The 21,256-nt window shown below is 51.0% G+C and overlaps 1 protein-coding gene and 1 pseudogene across 1 annotated transcript; both read right to left on the bottom strand.

Moving 5' to 3' along the window:
- Nucleotides 1-3,966: 3,966 nt before the first annotated feature.
- CAV3 (caveolin 3) lies at nt 3,967-18,333 on the bottom strand. Its single transcript, XM_026016865.2, has 2 exons — nt 17,692-18,333; nt 3,967-4,718 (listed from the first exon to the last, which is right to left on the bottom strand). Exons 1-2 carry the CDS (start codon nt 17,803-17,805, stop codon nt 4,377-4,379), a joined length of 456 nt encoding a protein of 151 aa, XP_025872650.1. The 5' UTR covers nt 17,806-18,333; the 3' UTR covers nt 3,967-4,376.
- On the bottom strand, nt 6,570-16,215 carry LOC112933701 (BRCA2 and CDKN1A-interacting protein pseudogene; annotated as a pseudogene).
- Nucleotides 18,334-21,256: the final 2,923 nt, after the last annotated feature.

Here is a 21,256-nt window from a genome sequence, read left to right on the forward strand (position 1 = left end):
AGGCAAATCTATAGGGCAGGTTAGAGGGCCATGGTTGCCAGGGGCTGGAAGTTGGGCTGAATGGAGAGGGAACGCTAATAAATGCTGGATTTCTTGGGGAGGTGATGACAATTTTCTAGAATTAGTGATGATGGTATGTGAGTTTTTAGAATATGTGAAAACCACTGAATTGAACATTTAAAAGAAGTTCACAAAAACAAATGTTTACCAACCAAATTCGGAGATGACCGGCTGGAAGGATGAATTCCTTAGAATCTCCCTGAGCTGCTTCTATTTCTGTGACTTATCATGTAGGAGGAACAGTTACTCAGTTTTTCTGCAAGAGATGGTGTTTCCAGTTTGGCCAAAGGTACCAGCAGTGGTAATACTCCCATCCTGCTCTAGTACAGGCACAAGTGATGTCTTGGGCTGCAGACTGTTGTGTTGTATTTAGGAGGGCATTTCACCGAAGGTCTCAAAGGTTTTACTCACCTGGTAAACACATTCTCAAGTGTCCTGTCAGCCCTGAGGAAGGATATGACTGTGCCCAAGAAATACCTTTAGTTGTTTAATACAAGATGTTCTAGATCAGAGGTTTTTCGATGGGGAGTGGCCAACTCATTGGTTCTTTAGTGCACTTTAAAAAAAAAATTTCTATACATATTTTTGTGACTCACTGTGTTACAAGCAAAAACACTTCTCAAAAGCCACAGATTCACTTTCTATATGCTCTGTCCTCTTCTCCCTCCACACTGCGTGTGCACACAACACACACATTCTTGCACGTAGTAGAAGAAGCTCGCATGGTTTAGATGTTCAGGGAGAAGAGAGGCATGCCCTGGAATGCCAGTATTCAGACTCGTACCATTTAATACAAGATCTTCAGTACTAACTGGACACTGTGAATACCAGGTAGTCCTCGCTCTTTGGGAGGCTAACAAGATGCTGATTTGGGGTCTTCATGACCATGTATAGGACCACGGGGGCAGTCTGGGTGCAGATGCATCCACGATGGGGTCTGTTGGCAGTTGAGCCTCCCTGCTCACCAGCCAGAGTTGCCTTAGTCTCTGCTGCTCCCGGGGAAGTTGCTGCCCTAGCAGCTAACAGAAGCCACTGGGGACCACGGGCACAGCAGATCAGTGGCATTCGGTTTCAGCAGCATCCATGGTTCTGTACCCCTCCCCTCCCAATCTTGTGCTAGAGACTATCTTCACCCTCTCAGTCTCTCTCGAACCGAGTCCTGAGCTCGGTTGTCTCTGCCCTCCTCCCCCAGACACCCCACCCCAAGGTCTGCATATACCTTCTCCCACCGCGTCAGACCCGTCTGCAAACCAAACACATGGCTGGAGCTGCCAATAAATTGGAGCCTGTAGGTTTTCTTCTGCAATGTTTCATTATTCTGATGGTCATAAGTGAAATGTGAACACTTGAAGGCTCTGAGCCTCATTTCCTTAGTCCCTGAAAGACATAATCTGTCATACAATCTGTGCTCCTTTTTGGATGGATCTGTGGGCTACAGCTGCACGAGGTCACCCTTTACAAATATCCTGGTTTTGAAAGTGCTTAACCTTTTCTATTTGAGTGCAGTGAAACACCACTAGATGCAAAATGTGAATTCCTCAGTTTTGTCCTACTGCAGTGACTTTCTCTGGTACCCTCATGGACTGTGCCAGCCAGTGCCTGATGTGGCCGAGAGCAAGACGTCTGCTTTATTAACTGCTTTATAAAAGGTGCACTGTATAAACATTTTTTCCCCCCATACATTGCTTTGCCCTCTTTCTCCCTCCCTAAAATGGTGATCATGCCTGGTGGCTGGTGGGCTTGGATTCCCCTGCAGGGCTGCAGAGTTCTCTGCCTATGACAGAAGGACCCCAGCAGTGTGGCTGGGGTGGGGGTAGGGGGACCCGGTCCCATTGTCTGCGGTCATGATTTGTCAGAGTTTTGTCGGAAGATGGTGTAAGTCCCAGGCACAGATCTCTTGTGTGATATACCACACCCACTGTGTGCCACTGTCTAACTCTGGAGAGAATAGGATTTTAGATCATCACCTGGAAGGGACCCTACCACGTATTTCTTCCAGTGAGATAAGGGGGCCACCTGCAGAACCACAAATGGGTTCATGTTCATTCCTGGGGCTCCACTGACTCACACTTTGGAGCTGGGACCTTCAACCTGCCTTTTGAGCAAGAATCCCTGATAAGCTGAATGTAGCATGTGAGACAGAGAGAGAGAAAGAGAGAGAGAGAGAGAGAGAGAGAGAGAGAAACTCCACCTCCTTGCTCTGGCCTCTTCCCATTATGCCCTCAGCCTGCTGTTCTTCTGTTACTTCTCAAGGAGATTCCTGGAAGACACAGAACTCCTTATGCATCTTAAATGTGTGTCCTTTCTCCAGTTCTGGGAACTTCATGGGTAAATGAGTACCTGCTGTAATCTGCCCCTCAAGAAACAGAACAAGCTTGGAAAATTGGAGTTTTAGTCAAATCAGGTTATAGAAAGAGCCAAAGTGGTGAAAAATCCCTCTGCAGAACCCAAGATTCCAAGTGTTGGGACCTATTGACCTCAAGAGATGTTTGAAGGGCAGCCCCTTCGAGGAGGATGTAAATAATGCCGCCTCTAAACCTTTCCAGCAGGAGGAGCCGGGCCCACTGGGTCCACCTGAGAATGTACAGAGCCCAGCACAGAACAGAGACAGGTGGGCTGGAGCTGCTGTGCTCTAGTGATGGCTAGACCTCCCTGGGCTAAGCTAAAGGATGACAGCTGCAGTGTTTAGTAGCAAAAATATGGGTATCTGCAGCTTATTTTACAATGCATAAAAAATAAAAGTGTGTAAAGAAAGCTGAGGTTGGTGGATGGAGAGACATGTGACAAAGCAGGAGCAGTAAAATGGGCAATGTCGAGCCTGGATGGTGTGCATTCAGGTGTTCACGGCCGACCCTTCCAAATTCCTTCTGTGTTTGAAAACTGCATAATAAGATACTAGAAAAAACAAAAATGAGTAAATTTTAAGGCTGAGATGGACATTAGGGATCGTTTTATGGATGGTAAAATTGAGGCCAGAGAAGGCAACTAGGAGGAGAGACAGGACCAGAACTGAGGCTGCCTGTGCCCTATCTCCCAATCTGCTCCACCACACTGCCCCCCAGTACTCCTTGGGTTCATGGCCAGGCACCAATGAGGCGATGCCTCTGAAAACCTGCTGCGGAACCATAATTTTATGAGACGTAAGTGAGTGTTGCATGGGGGAAGAAAAAGGTCAAGTGGGATTGGAAGACGTTGGCCTGAACCGTTTTCTTTCCTGCAGAACTTGTCAGAATCTTTAATGTACTGCTGTCTATTGAAAATCTCTGAGAGAAATATAGAGCATTTTCCAAACAAATTTAATCACAAAAGCCACCCCTCTTTTTTTCTGAGGACTAAGTTCTGGATAACACTCTTGGGAAAGTATCTGTAAAGAATGTAATATTGCTGGTTCTTGTCTCCCCAGTGGGGTTAGGTGAAGAAGAGGTGGGACATGCCCTTGCTATTGTTTTTTTATGTCCACAGTGAGTCTGCACATGCACAGATTGGGCCATATGCCCTCATCACATCTCTGAAGGCTGAAGGTGTACACATACCAAGCAGCAGTGTCAGGGCCTTGGTATCTGTGGAGCCAAAGGGGAGGTTCAGAGAGTTTTGAACCCAGGCCCTGGCCTCACTGGTGCTCAGGGAGGGACTCTTGCCCCTTCTGGCCCACGGGCCACTTTCTCCCATTGGTGACTGCTGGCCAGCCCAGGGAAATAATCCCCTAAGTAATGTGGGGGAGCAGATACCCAGCAAAGAAGAAGAAGCCCAGGAGAAACCGAACTCTGTTCTGATTCTTGAATTTGGCCCAGAGGAGGGCCAACCAGCTTGCTCCACTTGTTTCTTAGGGCAGCAAACTGTATTTTTGAAGCTCATCAGGGCATGCACCTACCTTATGGACACACAGAAAACACAGCATTCCCGAAATGCAGCCGAAACCGTTTATTGGAGCCACCCTTCTAATGCCAAGAGTCACTGGTAGCTTTCCCGGGCGGCATGCACGGACGGGTTGACCCCAGGTGGGAACCGAGTGCTGGTTTATGCTGTTACAGTACAAGTGAATGCAAAGACTTGCAGTAGCTGCCTCTTAGCAAATTATCGTTCCTCATGCCGGGTCACGGAGGCATCGAGGTGGGGTAGGGGGCAGAGTGAAGGGCCACTGTGCTTCTGTGGCAGGGCTCTTTTCTTGCTTGCTTCCCTAAACTGTGTGTCTTGGGGGGGAAATAGCAGTCCCTAAAGAGCAAGCGCTCACCAGCAGGCCCATGGAGCAGTGCCGTGGGGGGGCCAGCCTGGCCTGACTCCCCCTGCCCGGCCACCCCCCTCGCCCCCACCTGGCTTTACACTTCCTTCCGCAGCATCACCTTGATGTTGCTGCAGATCTGGCCCAGGGCGGCAAAGAGTGGGTTGCAGAAGGTACGGATGCAGAGGGAGTAGATGTGGCTGATGCACTGGATCTCAATCAGGTAGCTCTTAATGCATGGCACCACCGCCCAGATGTGGCAGAAAGAGATGCAGGCGAACAGGAAGCCCCAGAGCAGGGCCAGCGGGACCCCCAGCAGCGTGGACAGCAGGCGGTAGCACCAGTACTTGGAGACGGTGAAGGTGGTGTAGCTCACTTTCCACACGCCGTCGAAACTGTACGTGCCCACAGGCTCTGCGATCACGTCTTCGAAATCCACCTGCGGGGGCGGGAAGGACAAGGCCTTAGGTCACAACATCCACCCACTTCTGCGCTTCTGTGGGCCAGCATCACCCTCTGGGCAGGGATGGGGGGGGGGGCTTGTCTCACCCCATGGCTGGGCCCCACCGCCAGGGATTCTGACCCAGCCCAGCCTGGGTGAGGCCCAAGACTGCATCCCTGACAAGCTCCAGGGTGACGCCAGGGCTGCCCTAGAGCAGTGAGGCACACGAGCTGGTCCATCCCCTTGTCCTGTGGGTGGAGAAACAGGCCTCCGGATGTTGAGTGACTTGCTTAAAGCCACAGTAAGAGGCAGGCCTAGAGGCATGGTTCTTAAATTCTGTTATTTTACGATCCGGTCCTAGTCATCCTGGGGGGGGTAAGAAAGAGGCCTCTAGCTAGGCTGATCCTGAAGATAGCCAGGTGGAGGGAGGCCCGTGGCTGAAGAAGCATACTGGGCACTCCTAGGACCTAATGGGATGGACAGCGTGTGCCCTCCGCCGATGCAGATGCTTCTGGAAGGCCAAGTGCAAGCCCAGAGTGGCCAGAGTGAGGCCAGAGAGGCCTGGCCAGACAGTCACTGGGAGGAGCAGTCTCTGAAGGCTTTTGCACACTGGATTGACCAGATCTGAGCTGATTTTTTTTTTAGAGGTTATTTATTTATTTATTTATTTATTTATTCATGAGAGACACACAGAGAGAGGCAGAGACACAGGCAGAGGGAGAAGCAGGCTCCTTGCAGGGAGCCTGATGCGGGACTTGATCCCAGGACCCCAGGATCACACCCTGGGCCGAAGGCAGATGCTCAACCACTAAGCCACCCAGGTGCCCTGATTTTTTTTTTATTGAAGTATGATTGATAATATAACATCATATCATTTTCAATATAATGATTCAGTGTCTGTATATTTGGGAGGTGATCACCCACTAAGTGTAGTTACCGTCCGTCACTACACACAGGTGACAAAATTGTGTATGTGATGAAAACTTTTGAGATCTGCTCTCTTAGCACCTTTCACATGTGTCACACAGTATTATTGTGAAGTATAGTCACTGTGCTGGAACCTACATCCCTGTGACTTATTTATTTTATAACTGGAGGTTGGTTCCTTCTGACCCCCTTCACTCACCACCCACCCCCGCCTCTGGCAACCACCATTCTGTTCTCTGCTCTCTCCTCTGAATTTTGAGCAGCTGGTTGGGCTGGTGGAGGCCGGGAGAGAGGACGCAGGTGGCGTCCAGTAGGGAGCTGCGGCAATAGTCCAGGTGGGACGTGGCGCCAGGCTGGTTTGGGGTGCTGGTGGCGGGTTAGAGAGGCGCGCAGGGCTGGGAGCTGTTGCGGGATCTGGCATGAGGCAAAGTGAGGGCCGTGCTGTCCTGGCTAGTAAAGGTGTCTGGTACCGAAGAAGGCCGAGCAGGCCCCAAGCACCCCACCCCAGTCCTGCGGCGACCTCAGACTTTCCTTTCTCTGTTCCCCCACCCGCCCACCTTGCAGCTGGAGGGAGCGTGGGCGCTCACAGAATCCGGTTCACACGTTCCACTGCAATGGTGGCTGAGGCCTCATTTGGGAAGTGGGAAAAACTAATCAGTAAACTTGAAAAAAAAAAAGGTTACTCTCAGCCAAGTCATTTAACTGACCTTTCTTGAGCCCCCACTATGCATTAAACAGCATCATAGCTGCTTTCTTGTCTGCAATGTCCTTTAGCACCACTAAGCCTTAGTTGTCATGTCTGTGAAATGGGAACATGACCATCTTCCATGCTCCTGGGCCATTTTATTTTATTTTATTTTATTTTATTTTATTTTATTTTATTTTATTTTATTTTTTTAAATAAAAAAATAGAAGTTTTTATTGAGTTCTTTAAATTATGACCCCCATGTTTTCCTTCTTATTGGAAAAGCTTTTAATCATTCATAATTTGACCAAAATTTTTTTTTAAAAAACTATTTTGTAAATGTGTCACAGACACAGGGGACAGAACCCTACTCTTTTGTAGAGGACCTTACTCTGAATAAAGTCGTGAGTTTTTCAGTAAATCTGAGAGCTGTTTTCTGGTAATTTTACAAACACAAAATCACCAACTACTGTCCATGGGAAATGGGTCACACGGAGAGGTGCTCTTTCAGTCTGTCCATGATTTCGTTCATCCGGTCACCTGGAATCAACATCACGGTTCGCAAGGGCTTCATGGGGACGTCATCAAAGGACCACCTGCCTCCCAGACGAGTGTCGCTCTCTTCCTGCACCGAGTAGCTGAACTTCAGGATGGCCTTCTCATAGAAAAATCCTTCCTCTGCATTTGCAAACATTAACTCCTCTTTCTCTTCTTGGTTGCTCCCTTTCTTTTTGGAATTTTTTCCAGCTTCCACAAACGTCTTGCTAATCAGAAGGTAGAAGTGACACTTCCCACGCGGCTTGTTAGTTTTGTGTGCCTCTGCTAGTTCTTTCTGGAGCTGCTGGCGCATGGGCAGCGCAATCTGAGGAGGGACGTTCATGAACCTCTCGCTGAGGAGAAAGCCCACAGGCTTGGAGTTGTCGTTTAAAAGTGTATCCAGCTGTTCCACCAAACTCTTTCCACAGTTCTTCCCACAGGGGCTCAGGATCAGCTCTTTAATTTGTTCAGCACACTGGGTTCCCTTTCTTTCAGTTAAATTTAAAAGACTTACGAACCCAAAAATCTCATCTTCATCCACATCGTCATCGCTGTCTTCTGAAACATCCGTCTGCTTTGTCACACTCCCAATATGGTTTTGTTGAATTAAGAGATCAGTTAGTTCTGCAGTGCTCACAGGAGCCTTTAGGAAAAGCTGTTGCAATAACTTCTTAATTCCGTCATGATCCTTGTCGGAGATGGAATAAGCTTCAAATTCAACATTCACTTCCTCGTCGACGCTCTCGTCGTCTTCATCCTCGTCTTCGTCGCTGTCTTCCTCCTCTTCGTCCTCCTCTTCCACTCCGTCTTCCTCTTCCTCCTCGGCGCGCACGGCCTGGACGCCATCCTGCCGGCCTCCTGGGCCATTTTAATAAAAGCTGATTGAATGAAGGCTCAAAATCATCAGACTGTGGTGGCAGGGGTCACCTGTGGGGCCTGGTGGGGCCAGATCTTAAACACCACTCTTTCAGGGGCAGCCCCTTCCCTGCTTTTGTTGGGGGAAGGAGATCCTCTCAATTGGCCACAGAATTACTTTTCAGATTACTTTTCATTATAAAATGACAGCCACGTCGCAGAAAATTCAGGAAATAGTAAAAACAAAACAAAAGTATCTTCAATTTATATTTCTCTAATACTAACAGTGTCATTGCTTTGGTGCTTTTCTTTCCAGGGTAACTTTTTTGAGGGGGAGAGAGTGGACCTAATCATGTTGTAGGTACAATGGGGCATCCTGTTTTTGTCCCATGACTAGACTGAGCTCCTGCCCCATGCCCCAGATCCCTGGATCCTCCTGGAGGCAGCAGGGGATGAGGTCTCCCCGAGGGGGTGATATGTTTATGGGAAGCAAAGTTGACAACCTGGGATTTCAGGTGATGTGAAAAGCTGACTCAGGGAGTCAGGAGCGCCTTCCAGGACTCCTGTAAATCTCAGCCTCCAGCTTTCTCCGCTGGGGTTCAGCAGAGGTCATTTAACCTCTTAAAGTTCCCCTGGATGGAAGGCCAGGGCTGGAGGGAAGAATATAAATATGGTCCTCAAATCAGAAAGATGGTACTTATTCCTAGAGGGCTTCCAGGAGGCGGTGATGGGCTGGGAATTCGGTGGACAGTGAGGTTTGGAAGCAGAAATGGAAAACTGGTGTGCTGGACATTTGGAAAAGAAGGCCCAGGTTGGCTGAGGAACATCTCATGGCTGTGGACAGTGGATGGAAAGGGCTGGTATCTTCTCTATTTGGTTTAGATGGGGCAAAAATTCAGAGTTGCCGTTTCTTGGGGGAGCTTTCAAATTGAAGAAGCTGGGGAGGATAGGCCTGGGGAACCATCCCGACCCTAACCTGGGTGCACCGTAGTGGTTCCTGAGATTCAGTTAGATCCCTAAGGCCTGGGTCCTGTCGATGGAGGAGTTCCGACCTCTGCAGCCTGCCCCTCCTCCACCACGGCCGCACCCCAGCCTGATGCCTCTTAGCACCCAGGCTGGCTTCTGGAGCATGGTGTAGCCCCAGGAACTCTGCCAGCAGAAGGAGCTATTAGGGCAGAGGCGTGCCCCCCAGCCCTGGTCCCAGCAGGCGCTTCCTCCCTCCTGCACTCTCCCACTTAGCGCCTGTGGCCTCCCTGCCCTTCTTGTGGCTGTTCTCAGGATGGTGTCTCCCCGCCTCTCAGGGCAGGCGGCCCAGAGGTGGGAGGCAGGGCCCAGACTGATTCTAATCTAAGCTGTCCACACCAGCCCAGCCAGGGTCAGACCTGGAGGCGGATGCTGGCTTTGCAGCATCTAAGGTCCAGTCCTTGTCCACCGAGACACCTGCCCCCAGGCAGGGCTCCCAGCCCTTTGTTTCCAGCCACCGGCCCTGCTCCTCCGCAGCCCAGCCCGCTTTGTTCGTTTAGTCCCACGTACTCTGACTTCAACGCATTTGATTATTTGTGTCTGGCCTCTGAGAGGCGGCGGAGTGGGAAAGAGCCCTGTGTGAAGTCCCACTGCTGAGGCTGGGGTCCAGCCCCCCTGCTTATTGGCTCTGTAACCGTCAGCAGGTGGACTGAGCTTTTCTGTGCCTCAGCTTCCTGGAGTCATCTCATAAAGTTTGTTGGAGGATTAAATAAGTTAAATAAATAAATTCTGAATGCTCAGAACACTGCCCGGCCCAGAACAGCTGATTAATAACAACCAGTAACTGTTGTTGTTGGTTGTTACGGAATGTTGTCCCCAAGAGGACGTTAGAGCCCCAAAGGTGGCTTTGCGCACCAGTGCAGGCGCTGCTCTGATGAGTGACTTTGGCAGATGACTTACTTCTTTGAGCTTCACTTCATCTGTAAAATGGATTTGCTATTTCTTAAAACCTTGTTCTGAGAAATAGAAATAATCATCCATTCACCCTGCACCCTCTATTCACCCACCCATCCAATCTCTCATCATCCGTCCCTCCATCCATCAATCCAAAGATCTATCCACCCATCCATAGACATCCATGCATCCTTCCCTCCATCCATTCAAACACAGATTTATTCAGCACCCACTCCGTGCCAGTGCTCAGCACAGTGCCTGGCACATGGTAGGAGCTCAGTGACAGGAATTCTTGGTTCAGTTATTCTCAAGTGCCTATGAAAATACATCTCAGAAAATCTGTTGACACGCCAGATCCTGGGTACATTAATTCTACAGCTTCCCTCGGCATAATTGTGTGTGCGTTCACGCACACCTCAGCCTGCGCTGATGAGTCCTCTTTTCCCTCGTTTTCTGTTTACAATAATAATCCCACTCCCAAGGACCTCTCTGCCGTGTCTTTTAATGATTATTTCTTCGCAAAAGACATCGGCGCTGACATTTGAATTATTCCCCTTAATTGCCTTTGGGCACCGTGCATCGGGCGACGGCTTCGTTTTCTGGGAATCGGAAGATGTGCTCTCAGAGGGATGGGCTGTGCTGGCAGGCCCAGCTGTTCCCCCAACTCGGACTGAGCACCGGGACAGCTTTGGTCACAGTGCCTACTTTGGGGAGATATTTTTAAGACCCGGCTCAGGCAGGTCTTAGGCCGCCACGGCAGTATATCAAAAGCGCACAGTGATTTCATTTCTTAATTTGTCTGGAGGGAAGATGACTTTTTCTGGGAGGGTGGTGGGACGGGAGCTGGATCCATGGCAGAGCCTCAGGGCTTGGTGTGCAATTGGTGGGAGGGTAGGGGGTGGGAAGGGTGAATGTGGCTGCTCATTCAGTTGATGTCCCCTTCTCTGGCATATTTATTTTTGGAATAGCAAGAGAGCCGGTTGATTAAACAGAATCAGCCCCCGCAGCCCCCGCAGGCTCCAAGAGGGTGGGGAAGGGTGCTGGATAGCAGGACCAGGCGTTGCCGGAGGGTTCGGAGAAGGCCAGCAGCCACCCCCTGTCAAAAATACCTCCCCAGATTCCTGTATGACTCAGTCCTTGGGCATCCTGGGCCCTGGACAATTCAGATAGAGTATCTGTGGGTGGGGAAACTGCTCTAGGCAGAGGCATGGGCATCTGGTGCCAGCCTCCACTTGACCACTGAGTTACTAGAGGCTTGGGGCATGGTGCTTTCCCTCTCTGGGCCTCTGGTTTGTTTGTTTTTGTTTATTAACTCTACACCAAGAGGATTGGGCCAAGATCCCTAGTGACTCAGAGTTTGATTTGGAGTCAGAACACCCGGGGGGTGGGGGGCTTAGTTTTGCTGGGATTTGCTTCGTTTTCTTGCCTAGTACCTTGCTAACTTAAAGGGTGGCCCATAGCCAGTCCCCTCTTCCCAACAGGGTATGTATAGAAGTTGAGAGTAAGCATTTAGAAATAGTCACCGAAATCTGAGCCAGTGATTTTATGTCTGATAACTCATAGTAAGAAAAATTGGTGCTTACATTGTAGATGCCTATTTTTCATTCCATTTCCCTAGTAATTAATTTCTATTGAATTTTATAAAAGTATCAGTGTTCAGCAAATTGAAGTTATAATAATAAAAGTGGCCCTTCACCCAGATAATTTGAGAAGCACTGGCTGATACAGTAGGAAGCTAAAATGAGGTGATAGCTGTAAAACAGCTGAAAAATGGCAAAGCTTTGCTTTTTGTGTTATAATTGGTAGTAACAATAATAGAATTCTACATAACATGGGAGAACCAAAGCAATGCTCACAATCTGGCCCTTATAAGATGTTGGTTTCTGGCCATGTATCTTATACTTGGTAATTTGCCAGCTTTTTGGGTAGTCATCCAGAGATGACCCCCAATTAAGTCATGGCCCTGAACATTTAAGCCCTTGCCTCTTCTTATCCTATACTAAGTCTGGGCTTGCCCTATGACTCACTTCAATCACCAGAGTGCAGTAGAAGGGGTGCCGTGCCAGGTTCAGAACTAAGCCTTACAGAGGCCTGGAAGTTTCTGCCTTGGGGAGCCCTGAGCTGCCATATTAGAAGTTCACTTTTATACCCTGATGTAGAGACTGGTGGCATTCGAAGTACATTACTATCCTCTGCTCTGGGGTCTGGCGGAGAGGCCACATGAGGGAGAGGCCCAGCTGTCCCAGCATCCTGACTGAGTCCCACCTTCCATCCATCCCTGCTGAGGCCCCAGGTGACTGCCACCTCTTGAGAGGCCACCGGTGAGAGCAGTGGAGCTGCCCAGCTGCCTCTTGTTGACCCCCACAACTGTGGGAGACCATCACATGGTGGTTGCTCTAAACCACTGAGTGTGGGGTGATCTGTTACACAGCAGTAGGTAACTAACACAGTGTGTCTTTAGGGAAAACTGGTGAGAACTCCGGATTCCAAGTTTATCATCTGCAGGACGAGGGGACTTGTTTGTACGTGAAAGTGCAAAACGTTCACCGGTCCCACCAAATAGGAATTTCTGGTGCCAGGATCCAGGAATCTGCATTTTAACCAGCGACTCAAGAAAGTGGACCACATTTTGAAAAGCTAGATTAGTTAATACTTAGGAGCCCCCATAACACTGAATTATAAATCCCTCCGTGTGAGTTACCAATGCTGCCCTTCCTAGAGGTACCTGACAGAGGACAGGACATTTCTGAAAGGAAGAAACTGCCAACATGGGATGGGTGGCAGCTTGGATGACCTTCTATGACCGGTCTCAACCTGCCCCTCTGCTTTCTCTTACAAGTTCTCTTTCAGATGCGCTTGGTCCTGTCATTCTTCTGCAGACAGAGTAGCAAAGAGGCTCCATGTGTCCCCATCTCTGCCTCACCAATATGACCCATGGCTTCCTGGAAAAGTGCTGTAATCCGTTAGTAACATTTGCCATGGACATAGGTCGGGGAGCAGCAATACCCATCTCTCACTTTTGCCAGTGACACCCAACATCCTCCATATCACGGCTTTTGCTTATCTTACTCCCTCTTCTTCAAAAGCCTTATTCACATTTTAATTCCCCCCCCATTTTTTTATGCACCTGGGTTACTGTCTCCCCATGGAGCTGGCTCCTGATTTTCTCAGATGAGAGTAAGGTCTTCCTCTGTTAAACCCCATGACCCTTCATCAGGCACTAATTTATGGCGCTCAGCACCTTCCTCCAGATATTCGCATTACTTTAGTCTCATCCTCTCTGTTAGGTTGGATTCTTCTCAAGAGGAAGTACCAGGTCAGTTTTATCTTTCTGCAACAGGGTGTCCAGATGGGCCCAAATTTGGAGCAGAGTTTGCGGGACTGGTGGCTGCTGGGTCCTTTCAGGTGTTTCTTAGCCTGAGCTGATAGGCAAAGGGTGTGGTTTGAGTGTGTTTCTGAGGGGGGAGGGTGTTTCGTGGCACATGAAGGTTGGAGGTGGCATGTGAACCGTATGATGGGCTGGGGTCATGTCCGACCCCCTGCCCTGTTTGACGCTGTGTAGCTGAGGGGAAAGCGGCTGAAGCCTGAGGGTGAGGAACCCATGGGGTACTTTGGGCTTGAGCATTTCTGCTTTAGGGTCTGGGTGCCTTGGTGTGGGTTAGGGAGACAGCCCTGAGCCCTCTCAGAAAGAACTCAGAGGCCTTCGAGGTGGGGGTGCAGCCCAGCAGGAATTCATGGGCAGGAGGGCTGCAGGTTTACAATGTGGGTCTGAAGGGAATGGTGGAGAGCCCCACAACTGTTCCAATAGCCTCACATCCCCCAGAGCCTGGCATGAGGGCTCACACATGGTCGGTCGGTCGTGTTTGTCACCGTCTCCTCTGAGACAGCAGAGGACTTGGCACACAGTAGGCACTCAGTAATGATTCCTGGAATCAGTGTTCTCTGAATGGGCGGTGACCATCAGGGGTGGAGGGAAGAGGGTGGCTCACCCCAGATCCTCAGCTCTAATCCGCATAAGCCTCCCTGGTGCCTGAGACCCAGCCCCGAACCTTGGGAGCCACAGTTCAAGTCTGCTGGTCTGTGTAGGGCTCTCCCCCTGCCTTTGGCACTCATCTTCCATCCCGGGTTCAAGGGTAGTACCAGGCCTTCCTTGAGGAAGTTTGGGGAAGTTTTGAGTCTGTAAAGTCAAAAGGCAGTGCCTCTGGTCTGCTGGCGTCAAATCTACAGACACTGTGGGTCTATCTCCTGCTTCCCATCCTTGGCTTTCTGCGTGAAACCTCAGCACCTGCTGACGGAGGAGGCAGGTCTCCCTCTTCTCCACCCAACCTCTGCTTACCCAAGGACTTAGGCCAGAGAGGGAGAGTGATTTCCCTGGAGTTACACAGGGAGCCTGTGTCAGGGCTGGGACCAGAACTTGGGTCTCTAGCTCAATCTTATTCCAGCATCTTACTGTGTCTTGCACCCTAGCCTTTTCACCTGTTAGCACTGGTGCAACCACCCTGACGGGTCCCTCCTGAGTTTCTGCTTTGCTTATCTTTCTCTCCCTAAGTCTCACCCCCTCAGTTCCTTTTCCTCCTGCCTCCCTCCATCTTATCTTTGCCCCACTTGGTTTAAGAAGCCGAGGTGCCCCAGACTCCCATTTGGGCAGACTGTCCAGGCCCCCTCCTGGCCAGCTCTCCTGTCTCTTTTCTTTTCTTTCTTTTCTTTTCTTTTCTTTTCTTTTCTTTTCTTTTCTTTTCTTTTCTTTTCTTTTCTTTTCTTCTTTTCTTTTCTTTTTTTCTTTTCTTTTCTCTTTTCTTTCCTTTCTTTCTTTCTTTCTTTCTTTCTTTTTTTATTTGAATGAGCCAGCAAGCAAGTGAGAGAGAATGCACATGCACAGGGTGAGGGGCAAAGGGAGAAGCAGACTCCCAGCTGAGCAGGGAGCCTGCTATGGGGCTCTACCCCAAGACTCTGGGATTAGGACCTGAGCCGAAGGCACCTGCTTAACCAACTGAGCCACCAGGCCCCGCTTTCTTCCTTTTTTATTCTTTCACAGACAGTACACAAACCTAAAGTCTACTCCAACCTGTTTGTGCTATTTATCTGACTCCATTTTATGATCCTCATTCTGAATTTCAAAAGTTTTTCATTCTTTAGTTATTGAAAATGAAAGAAAGTCCAATAACTCCCCAAACCGGAGAACGTCCAATAAATATATCAAATAATAATCTCCTCTCGACAAGATTATTTGCAGGGTCTTTTGCTTAGCCTTTGAGAGATGTTTTCTGGGGTTCAGGAAAGACAGCTCTCAGCCCCTAGCCCCCGGGGAAGTTGCATAAGCAGCTGCATCTGTGTGGCTGCCCTCATCCCTCCCTCGGATTATAACCTGGACCTGGAGCCTGGAGCTGTAGGGCCTGAGAGCCTCTCTACATTTGTCAGCTGTTTTTGTTTTGTTTTTCTAAGATTTTATTCAGTTATTCATTAGAGACAGAGAGAGGGAGGCAGAGACAGAGGGAGAGTCAGACTCCCCACTGAGCAGGGAGCCTGATGCGGGACTCGATCCCAGGACCCTGGGATCATGACCTGAGCCAAAGGCAGATGCTTAACTGACTGAGCCACCCAGGCGCCCTACACTTGTCACCTGTTGTGGGTCTCTTTCAGAAGCCACATTCTTCCTTGGGGTCCTCTTCTCCATCCAGTAGCCAGCTAGGGATCGCCAGAGGGGAACCTGGATGTAAAAGCTGGCCCATGGCTTAGTTGTCCTGCCCTGCAAGTTCCTCCAAGCTCCAGCTCAGCTCACACATGTCACACCCTTGCTGCATGCCAGGGACTGTGTTAGGCACTTTCAAACCCCTTATTTCATTTATTCCTCACATTATACTTTTATTTGCACAGCACTGCTCTGAGAGTCCTTTACCTGGTGGAGGTAAATGATATTACACTCATTTTACAGAGGGAAACTCAGGTCCTGAAGACCTAGGTAACTTGTCCAGGGCTATTGCTTTTAGGTAGAAGAGAGTAAACTTGAAACCGAGTCTTTTAAAGCTAAGTTTGGGACTCTTACTTCCAGACCACACTACACAAACCATGATAAATACTATTTTACATTTATCTAGCAATTTCCCCCTTGTGGCACACTGGGCTATAAGTACCCTATTTCCACCACTCATGATACAGATAAATACACTAATCGCAATTTAATATGAGCTTTAATACGAGCAATTTAATATGGATAAATGCTCTGAGGGAAATTGGGGCACAGATGAGGGAGCTACTATGCCTGGAGGAGCTAAGGAAGGCTTCCTAGAGGAGGTAACATGGGGTGGGTCTTGAAAGCTGAGCAGAGCATTCACCACAGGGAGGAGGGTGCTGCTGGTATCGACAGAGGAGTATGTTCTGGTTGGTGTGGCCTGCTCCTGGTGTTGGAGCTGGAAGGTGAAAGAAGAGGGTTGGAGCCAGATTCTGTTGGGGCTTGAAAGCCAAGGAGAGAAGTTAGAGTTTATCCAGCATGGGAGATATCCCACCAAAGGGTGAGAGCACAGGGGCTGTGCCTCGGAGCAAGCCCAGAGCCACGCTGTCTAATCCAGTGGCCATGAGCTTTGAGCACTTCACCTATGACCAGTGCAACAGAAGAACTGTATATCTTGTTTAATTTTAATTCAAATGTAAAAAGTGATACTTAATTCCGAAATTGGAAAACTTTTAAAAGTATTTGGAACTATTTGGGCACAGGAATTGATTTCAACTGTGCATTTTATGAGATTTTAATACAGGACATGATTTCTTTTTTTTTTTTATAGGTATGGCTTTTTAAAAAAAGATTTTATTTATGTATTTATTCATGAGAGACACAGAGAGAGAGAGGCAGAGACACAGGCAGAGGGAGAAGCAGGTTCCTTGCAGGGAGCCCAACGCAGGACTCGATCCTGAGTCTCCAGGATCACGCCCTGGGCTGAAGGTGGTGCTAAACCGCTGAGCCACCCGGGCTGCCCCAGGACACGATTTCTAATACATTTGGAGTCTGAACTGATATGCAGCCTAAGCGTAAGCTACATGTTAGATTTCAAAGATGAAAAAAAAACAGACCGCATAATAGTGCACTGATAATTGTTTTATATCAGTTACCTGCTTCAATGATATTTTTTTTGAAAATATTGGGTTAAATAAAAAATATCATGAAAATTAGTTTCACCTGTCTGTTTCTCCTCTTTAAAATTGTGGCTTTTAGAAAATGTAAAGTGACATGGGGTGATGGTATCATGGGTCGCATTATATTTCTATTGGTGTGGGCTGATCTGGGATTCGGATGCGTTTCGTAGGACCCAGGGGCCCCAGGCACTGCCCTTTTGAGAGCCCTTCCAGTGACTCTAATCCTGGTGGTTAGGCCCTCTGCTTCCAGGAATTCTGCTGTAGAAGGACCCTGTGGCTAATGAGTGGAGGTTGGAGTGAGGGTGTGGGCCTGGAGGTGGCCAGGCTGCTAGTGGCATCCAGATGAGGAAAGAGGCCATGGGGGAGACTCCCCAAAGGCTGGGTGACTGTCCTCTGAGCGCTCCTTTCGGGAGCCGGGTGCCCTCCGAGAGGCCTCTGCCCTGGCCTGGCCGCAGGACCCGGGGGCAGGTGGGGCGCTGGCCCCCACACCAGGAGCACTGGACATGGGGCAGTGCTCTGGGGAAATGAGTGCCGGGTACTGGAAGCCACCCTCGGGAGGTTAACCCCGCGCCCACCGTGGAGACCGCAGAAATAACCCTGGCGCCGAAGAGAACCCAAGCGGCCACCCGCGGCCTTCACCCTGGGCCCAGGCCAGGAGCTCCTGGGAGGGGCCTCGGGGGCTCCAGGCACTTCCCCTCGGGGACTTGCCTCGGCGCCCCAGGCACCCCCGCGTCCTGTGTGTGCGGCTGAGGCTTTGCTCCTGTTTATGCCAGACGTTCTTTGGGGTGTAACCTGCTGCCTTTGGTGGGAGGATTTGGAGAAGACGGAGGCACAGGGCGTCCGGGCAGGGCAGCGGGTTGTGCGCGGAGCCCCAGACCCGACCCCTCGGGCAGCGCCGCCCAGCAGGCCCGCCGAGCCTACCTTCACTATGTCCTCGTTGATGTTCTTGGGGTCTCGGTTCACCAGGTCGATCTCCTTGAAGTGGATGTCCTTGACGATCTGGGCCTCCAGGTCTGTGTGCTCTTCGGCCATCATCGCGGGGCTGGGGCCGCAGGAGGGGACCTGTGCCGTGTGGCCGGCGGGGCTGAAAAGACTCGGGGCAGGGACACGGTCCCGTGTCCCCAGACTTGTGCCCCTGCCGGCTCAACAGGCCCCACCCAGCGTGCCAGCTGACAGCTGTCCCGCATAACTTCGGCCTGCCTCTCGCTAAAGCCTCTGTGGCAGGCCTCCAAGCTAAAATTAAGACGAGCTCCGCGGGAAGGCCCAGCAGTCCTCACGGGGGCTCAGCCGGGAGAGCGGAGGCTTTGCCTCTGAGGGCCCGGGCCCTGCAGTTCGCCCCCTGCCATCAGCCTGGGCAGCTCTGGGAGGGGCGGGGGGTCCCCAGCTCTGCCTCCTGCCGGCTGTGAGCTCCGCACAGCTCCCCTCCCTGGTCCACTGTGCTCCCGGCCAGAGAATAGGGCCCTGATGCTAAGGGTCAGGGGCTGTGCTGCCCTGCGGAGAGGAGCTGAGCTCCCCTGGGACAGGGCTTCGGGAACTGAAACGCTGCCTGTTCGGATTCTCACTGGAGGAGTTAGTACCTGGCCCTGCTCTGTGGTGGCCTGCAGCAGCCCGTCTTTCCCACTTCTGGGGCTCCCCCTGGAGGGGAGCTGTTGGACTGTGGGGTGAGACAGAGAAGCAGACCGCTGATGGGGCTGCCCACCCTCCCCTGCCGTTTGATGCCACGTGGAGGGCACCTGAAGTCCATGTTTATGCTGCCCTTTGCTCTTCCCCCGGTGACGGTTTCCAGGGTGCCCGTGGGCCCCAGACACTGCACAGGCATCCATGGGATGTACCTCTACCAGGTGCCTGCTCAGTTTTCCTGGGTCCTCAGGCATCACTGGAGGCCTCCACAGTGTAAAGTATGAAGACTCTGAGTCCCCAGGTGCCAGGGCTGTGCATCCATTCCCCCATCTTCCTGCTTATTCATTCAGGATTTGCTAACAGCTGGGGATGAACAGACCCATCAGGCTCTGTTCCAGCCTGGAGGAGCTCGCAGTCTAGGGGGACAGACTGATTAAAAAATAAGTAATCACAATAGGGTGTGGCAGGTGCTCCAGATCAGTGATATTTTACAAGGAACTTGCTTTAAGAGGTCCACAGGAGGCAGTAGCTCACTCTGAGGGCATCAGGGAAGGCTTCCTAGAGGAGGTGGCTTTAGAGTTAGGTGTTGAAGGACAAGCAGGAGTTCACTACCTAGAATATTTCAGGTGGAAAAACCATAGGTGGGCAGCCCGGGTGGCCCAGCGGTTTAGTGCCGCCTTCAGCCCAGGCTGTGATCCTAGAGACCTGGGATCAAGTCCCATGTCGGGCTCCCTGCATGGAGCCTGCTTCTCCCTCTGCCTGTGTCTCTGCCTCTCTCTCTCTCTCTCTCTCTCTCTGTGTCTCATGAATAAATAAATAAAATCATTAAAAAATATATAAAAAAGAAAAACCATAGGTGTCAGAGGGCTGGTGAGAACTAGGATGCTGAGAGGTGTGCAGTGGCCAGGGCCTGTTTGTCTGGGGGTTGGGGGGGGGGAGGCAGGAGATAAGGCTCAGCTTGGGCTTGGGTGGAAAGGAGCCAATGTGTCATACTAAAGAATATCGTTTTTTTAAAGATTTTATTCATTTCAAGAGAGGGAACAAAGCACAAGCAGGGGGAAGAGAGATACAGGGAAAGGGGGAAGAGGGGCCAGGGATAAGAGACAGGGAGGGGCAGAGGGAGAGGGAGAAGCAGACTTCCCACCAAACAGGAGAAGCCCTACTGGGGCCTCCATCCCAGGACTGTGAGATCACAACCTGAGCCAAAGGCAGATGCTTAACCATCTGCTTAACCAACGGAACTACCCAGACGCCCCGTAAAGAGAATGGATTTTACAGACGTATCGGGAAGCCATTGAAGACTTCAGAGCAGTGGAGGGTGTTCACTGGAATAGTGGGCCAGGAAGATCACTGGTGGTTAGAGCTAGGTGAGTGGGAGGCAGGAAGACAGTCAAAAAGCTCGAGGCAAAACACTGGGCCCTGTCAGTAATTGCGCCTGGCTACTATCTAATAAAATGCAAAATACTAGTGGCTGGTGCAAGGTAGGGGCGTCTGCCCTCTCACGTAATACAAATAGATAGCTCAGAACTACTGTGGCGGCCCCATTACGTTGTCAGACTCCCGACTCCATCTTCCTGTTCTGTTACTCTCACAGCTGCCTCATTGGCACGAGGTGGCTGCCGCTCTTCCAGCCATCAGATGAAAGAGGAGGAGGGAGCGAGGGTGCACCAGAAAAGGCATCAGCCGGCTAAGTCAGCTCCAGTAGAAAGCTTTCCCAGGACCCCCACTTGCAGGGTCTTTGTTTATTTGTCATTGGCCACCCCTCCTGGCAAACGAGGCTAGGAAATGCAGAGCACGTAGGTAGCCCCCCAGCGTCCCCAGGGGTAAGTGGTAGGCAACTAGAAAATTCTATTGCTAACTCTCTTAGGAATTACCTGTTTGTTTTTTCCTTCCCCCCCTGCCTGGGCCCCCAGGTCGCGGGAAGACGTACCTTCTCCTGTGAAGAGCTGAGACAAAGAAAGTGTTGCTGCCCTTGTCCACGTGGGATACTGCGGGCGGCCGAGCCTGAGGCTGAGTTCCGTCCTCTGCGGGACCCCCTGTGTCTGGTGAGGAGCGGGGACAGCGGGCCATAGTCATTCACTAGGGATCAGGAGCAGCCCCCAGAAGAGGGTCTGTGCTCCTCCCTTTTATTTTTATTATTTTTAAGATTTTATTTATGTATTCATGAGACACACACACACACACACACAGAGAGAGAGAGAGAGAGAGAGAGAGAGAGAGAGAGACAGGCAGAGGGAGAAGCAGGCTTCATGCAGGGAGCCCGACGTGGGACTCCATCCTGGGTCTTCAGGATCACGTCCTGGGCCGAAGGCTAAACCACTAAGCCACCGGGGCTGCCCTGTGCTCCTTCCTTTTAATCTGGGCTGGAGGTTAGATTATTCTGACCCAGAGGGTACGGCGCGACTGATGCTACATGAGTTTTGGGCCAGGCCGCAGGGAGGAGGCAGCTTCCGGCTCTCTCCTCTCCGACCCCTGCCCTTGGAGATGAGCAGGCAGCTGAGAAGCCGCAGGAGCCCACGCGGAGCGAGCAGGTGCAGCCGCCGCCAGCCATCGAGGCAGAGCGGGCGAGGCTCCGGGAGGCGCCGGCCCCTGCGCGTCAAGCCGCCCCTCGAACTCCAGGTCTTGCAGCCGAAGCCCAGACCGCGGGACAGACTCGCTGCCCTGCGCCCCGTCTCAGTGTCTGAACCACAGAGGCCACTGTGGTTGCTGTGACAATACAAAGGTATTGTCGTGTGACATGGTTGCTGCCTCGAGGTGGCAGTCGATGCTGAGAAGGCTGTGGGGCAGCTGATACGCCTTCTGGATGTTGGAGGAGGGAAAGGCTGCGGCCTCAGGTGCCCCGGGAGTCCTTTCTGGAGGTGGGGGC

Source organism: Vulpes vulpes, chromosome 9 (genome assembly GCF_048418805.1).
Source record: "Vulpes vulpes isolate BD-2025 chromosome 9, VulVul3, whole genome shotgun sequence".
In the NCBI taxonomy this organism is placed as follows: domain Eukaryota; kingdom Metazoa; phylum Chordata; class Mammalia; order Carnivora; family Canidae; genus Vulpes; species Vulpes vulpes.